Source organism: Sinocyclocheilus rhinocerous, unplaced genomic scaffold, assembly GCF_001515625.1.
Source record: "Sinocyclocheilus rhinocerous isolate Xijiao unplaced genomic scaffold, SAMN03320098_v1.1 scaffold303, whole genome shotgun sequence".
Taxonomy (NCBI): Eukaryota; Metazoa; Chordata; class Actinopteri; order Cypriniformes; family Cyprinidae; genus Sinocyclocheilus; species Sinocyclocheilus rhinocerous.
This window is the reverse complement of record NW_015656152.1, coordinates 516150-522226: the sequence shown is the minus strand read 5'-3', so window position 1 is coordinate 522226 and position 6077 is coordinate 516150. Positions and strand designations below refer to the sequence as shown.

General features: G+C 35.2%; 1 protein-coding gene across 1 annotated transcript in view; it reads right to left on the bottom strand.

Annotated features, from left to right (window-relative positions):
- The window catches only part of lin28b (lin-28 homolog B (C. elegans)), a 20566-nt gene that overhangs the window by 12589 nt on the left and 1900 nt on the right, over positions 1–6077 (bottom strand). Inside the window, exon 2 of the mRNA XM_016526817.1 lies at positions 5371–5537. Coding sequence (XP_016382303.1) covers positions 5371–5537 — 167 coding nt within the window. The remainder of the gene's footprint in view (positions 1–5370; positions 5538–6077) is intronic.

The window sequence follows — 6077 nt, the reverse complement described above, 5'->3', positions numbered from 1 at the left end:
ATATATATATATATATATATATATATAAAACAAAATATATATGACAAATTAAGAGCCGAATTAACATTGTTTTATATTCTGAAATGTAAAATAAATATTTAATGAAATGAATATAAAACATCAATTTGTAAATGCACCAGTGTGCAGGCATTTTTAGTGTTTTATACTGTACATAAGATAAGATACAGTAAGAACATGAACAAAGAAACAAAGTAAAACAAACTGACAAATACAATAAAACAAATATACAAATGAAATAAAATAAACAGTGCTTTCATTTTTCCATGAAGGTCTACTAACATTACTGTTCAGAATTACAAGTAATTACAGTAATTACAAATAATTAAGTATTACAAGTAAATTAAGTAATTGCAGTTTTCACTGTATGTATTGATAGATTAATGCTTATTAAAGCTATGTAATTCAGATTAAGAGCTGTGAGTGATTTTGTCTTTGCATTTTGTTGTTTAACTAATGTGAAATTAATATAAAACATCAATTTGTAAATGCACCAGTGTGCAGGTATTTTTAGTGTTTTATACTGTACATAAGATAAGATACAGTAAGATGCATCATAGACAAATGTTTGAATATCATTGCATATAAAAACATCTGGCGACTCTGGTGAGATAGAATTTGCAAGATAATGTATATATAGCAAAAATAAATGTATGTGTGTTTTCTTAATTTCTCTAGTACCGATAGCAGAACCGTTAACGTCAGAGCTTATCGATACTCCGGTCTTTCATAATTTAGCCCTGGGACCGATTAAATACCGGGTTTCGGTACCCATCCCTAGCTATAACACAAGCTTGTACTGTAGCCCAGTGTAATCGACTACTTTTAACAACCTAGAGATCAATATACAAGATAAAATGTACAAGTTCAAATTCAATATAATAAAGGTTTTGTTAAACATTTCTCATTAAGGGAAATGACAGCATAGAGACTTTATCAGATTTAGCTCGCTTCTGGAGATTGATTTGTGCACAGACTATAGCGTAAGGAGCAACAAATATAATTGGACAACAATTAAAAAATAAATTTTAAGTATAATCAAACTGGCTCTACGAGTTATTCCAAATCATTTTATAAAATCTTGCCTATCTCATAGAACTTTAAAAAATATGTTGCCGTGTCTTATCGATCATATCATTTGAGAAGAACAACCCCAAAGAAACTTTCAGTAAGTTATCTAACATTTTAAAACACTTTTTTCCACTTTAAAGAACCTTTTTGTGCAATGGAAAGGTTTCATGGATGTTAAAAGTTCTTCATGGAACCATCAATGCCAATAATGAAGCTTTATTTTAGTGTATAAACACCAAAAATGATCGAGACACAGCAACACATTTATAAACAACAACATGTATTCGTGCAGTTAGACTCACACACGCACAAACACTGCAGGAGGTGCAGCATTCGGGAGAATCAAACACAAAGCTCCTAATGAAACACACACAAACACACAGCGCAGTGCGTTGATTCGGTGTGAGGGCCAGCCGAAGCCACGCCTCCTTTCCCTTTTTTTTGTCTTTAACGAAATTCCTCTTTTAAAGAATGTTAGAGGACCCCAACCCCCACCACACACACACACACACACTGAAATCCTCTTTACACGTACAAACAAAAACACACACACACATGCATTCTCTTTTCTTCTTATTCACACACTTTCCTGTCCTGGATTGACACAAAAAGCTCATGGATTTGTAGGAGATCTCAAACACAGGAGAAACACTGGTGTGTTTCAATGACTACAGGATACTGTATTGATGTACTGGTTGTATTAAGGGAGGCTAATGTAACAACGGTAACACTTTACTTAAAGCCTTTATATATAATGCATTATAAAAGTATTTTAATGCATTAATTATGCCTTGCAAAGCACCTTATAATGCATTTTGTGATAAATCTAACCACAGTTATAATACTATTCATTGTTACACCTTTAGAAAGTACAATGGATTAGAACGCATGACAAACACCCAATTTCAGATGCAACAAGGAATATGCAACTATTATATGCATTTTAACTTTTAACTTTAAAAAGTAATGCATTATACTATGAATACCTTTATAATGCATTATACACAAGTGCTTCAAAGTAAAGTGTAACCATCATTTGTTATCTTTTGGTTTAAGAAACATATACACCATTAGTAAAAGGACAATTAATATACTTGTACTGAGAAAGACGGCTTCATCAAATTTAATATATAACAAATTTTAAAGATTAAATTTAACATTAAAGTCAGAGTGTTGGAATTGGTGCCAGTTGAAAAACAATAATAACCTACTTTATCTCAAATAATTCATGTTACTTCCTTGATACGATATAATTATTTAGGCTGTCATGAATAGAAAAGGCAAAATTCTACATAGAAACTGTTATAATTATTTTCAAACAACATATCTGATTTAATAAAATATTTCAATCAGCTGTTAAGACACCAAGAGATTTCAAATGAATACTAATAAAATAATGCTGATTACATACACATAGGTAATGCTGATTCATTCATACAATTTTTATTTCATAGCTACTTTTACAATTACAACCTCATATCTATAATTATGTATCGTAACTAACTCATATATATATATATATATAATCAAGAAAAATTGGCTGAAAATTTTTCATAAAGGGGAAAGACAGCAATAAATTTTTTTAGGCAGACATTACGCAAACAGCAAAGCATAGCTACGCTCAGGTCATGGGTTCAATACCCATGGTTGAATGAAATGGTAAAAAAAAACAAAAAAACAATAATAATCTGGATAAAAGCGTCGGCAAATGCATACATGTATTGTGCTAAACCACACAGTTCATTCTTGTTTGTAAGCAATTTGGCGTTTTTTTGACCAACTGCCAAATGAAACATTCTGTTTCTATACATAACATCAGGTTTAGACACACACCGAGGCTGTACACACTCTGCTTATCACACACACACTCCACAACGGCTGCACATCCTAAACAACACACAAACACACACCCTGCGTTTTTTCATTTTCAATGTAGCATGAAGGCACATGTACGTGCAGCATTCAGACACAAAGAACCCAAATAAACCTCCGCATAGCAACGAAATGCAAATCTTTATCAGAGACATTATGGATTTCAGCTGTTTGTGCCATTAGTCTGTCTAACACGCACAGACACACACAAGCCAGCCTCAACATCATGACCTGTGTGTGCATGATGCTAAAATTAGCTTGAGCGTTCAAAACATACAAATAATTATGCAAATGAATAATGCTGCAATCAGTGAATACTCCGGCTAACTTGTGATCGACTAATACATCAGGCGATATTTAAGCATTTTGAGATTATTAGCTAATAATTTGCTTACTTGGATAAGTAAAAACACTGTTGTGAAAAGAATGTACAAAAGTAAATGTACAAGTAAAAGATAGATAAAAGATATATAGATATTGATATATGTGTTAGGAGCCACAGTGTGTTTGCTGGTTTCAGGATTTTTATATACAGTAAAAAAAAAACACAGGATTGACTGCACACAAAAATAAACCAAACAGCTCTTCCAGATGACAAGCACGACTCCAATCAATACACTTTCCCATGCTTGAGCTATGAGGAAAAAGCAGGCTTCCTTTTCCAAATGCATTCGGTACAATTGTTTACTTCATGCTTATTAGAAGAACCGTTTTATCAGTAGTACAAGACATTCTTACAATAACTACTCAAATGCATACAAGTTAGGAAATGTTCCATGCTTAACCTATGTACACAGATTTCACATCAAGATTTAACATAAAGACAGTATGTTTAATCTGAATTTACAACTACAGATGTGGAGATTTCATTTGATTTCAACCTGTTCATTTCTAACCATTTGCCTTAATTATTTTATATATATTACAATAGCTATAAATATGTCATTAAACTCAGTGGCATTCTGACTGTATCTCTGGCTGCTGTTTGTCTTTTTTGAGAACTGCATTTCCCAGAATGCACTCAGGGTTAGGTGCTACTAGCACAAGATTAGCACAAAAAAAAAACTAGCACAAAAAAAAAAAAACATGTCCACACCAGCTTTAAATTTAAATGAAAATGAAACTCACCTCAAAAAATCTAGCAGATAACAATGTCAAACTGGCTGTTTGAAATCATTTTAATTAATTCTGTATATATTTAGAATGCATCTTTTTCTTTTGCTGCTCATCAAATTCCTTAACTGTGCCAATTCACAAATTTGAAACTATAATGCAACAAAATTCTATTTTTTAAACAAAAACAATGTGTCTAATATATCCATTAAAACAGTAATCACAAGATGAATACATAAAGCAAAATCTTTTACTTGAAAATTGTTGAGCAATAGTAATTCGGTTAAACACATAATAAAAGATTATTAAAGCATTGTTGAATTCAAGAAAATAATGCACTACTGTGATCAATAACTCAAAACATTTACATTGTTTTAAATGTTAAAAAATATGATAGATAGATAAAAAAATCAGCACGTGTTTCCAGTGCAAACTAGCTGTTGTGTTATTCAATTAAATGATTATGCAGATGTGTTTTGTAACAATGGAAATGTTAAGTCCCAGGAATCATTTTAACGTCTCATTAACATCCAGCAGAAGACATATATGATCACAAACAGATTACAAAAACACAATGTAACAAAGCAGCAAAACTGACAGCAAACAAGTGTGGTGAGCTCGAGTGCTAATACAGTTCAGAAGAAACCTGCTTTTGTTCTTTAAATCTGCGTATGCTATTTTAAGTTGCCATGGAAAGCATGGAAAATTATGAAAGGAGATAATTTCCGGTTTAGTACATGTGTCTGCATTGATTTAGGTCTGAATGTCCATGAGAAGACGACGAAGAAATATTGTGAAAGGGGGGCTAAACTACACCCATGTAAACACGAGAGCACATGATGTTCAGTACAACAGTTCACACCGAAATCGCTTGCCGTTCTTCAAAAGTCTGGTTGTGAACGCGGTCTGATCATCGTGTGCTCCGTGTGACATTTTCCGACATGTTGGCAGGTTTATCAGACATGTTCCTGCGAGCATGAGGCGAATAAACGCAAATGTCATGGGCTTGTCTAGCTTTTCTCTTCCTAATGAAGTCTTTTCAGGTTCCTTTAAGAGCTGCATCCTAAATACCTCTGTTTACTACTAAAACGGCGTTCGTGTGATGATAGCCTATCAATGGAGAGTAAAGATGCGTTTTTGGCGTTCTTAAAGTGACAGGGGATGAAAACACAAGCGCATGTTTACTTGTGCTTTCCTCGAACACATCTGCTGATGTCAATGAGATGCGACAGATAGCGTGAAAAAGGAGTCAGGAGCTGAACGGCTGAAACCCAGCACATGCATTGTTGGACTTACTTGGTGAACGAACACGTCTAGTGGAGGGTCCACTGGCTTCCCCTCGCTGCTGGTCATCGATATAAATCCAAACCCCATGCGGACATTAAACCATTTGCAGTAACCCGAGCCAGCCAGAATCTGCGGCGGAGTCCTGGCGGGGTCCAACCCGCCACCTCCGCGCGGCCCTGTGCGGTCAAGGGAGAAAAGCCCATGATGTGGTGTGCTCGAGGTTGTGTACGTTCATGAGGTGTAGCCTATACTTTGTTCTCGGTGTACACAAATGACCGTGGGTCTGTGTAGGCAGCGTTTCTGAGGGAAATCCCCCAATTCTACTCAACAACAGGCGTTTAGTGCAACGATGTGTCTACAACCAGGGCCCTAACCACCACAGACACCCCCTTCTCTTTATAATCAATCAATATATGGGGTTTTCAGCGACAAACTCTTAAACTTTTACATTTTGGTCCCTTAACCTTATATTCTTACAGGCCCGGTACTCTTACATCCTTGTCTACAACCCACCCTCCGGGAAACTGGAGAAACTCAATGAAAAGTAGAGCTACACTTCAGATGAGAAGGCGCAGTGCATTGCGATTGCTCAATGTGCCCAGTTAGTATACTATGTAACTTCTTGTAGTCGTAAAACATCTCGCCTACCGTAGGCTATGTGAACCGCCTGGCGTGGGGCAGGTGTGTACACGTTACCCGCCCCTCCCACCCCCAAC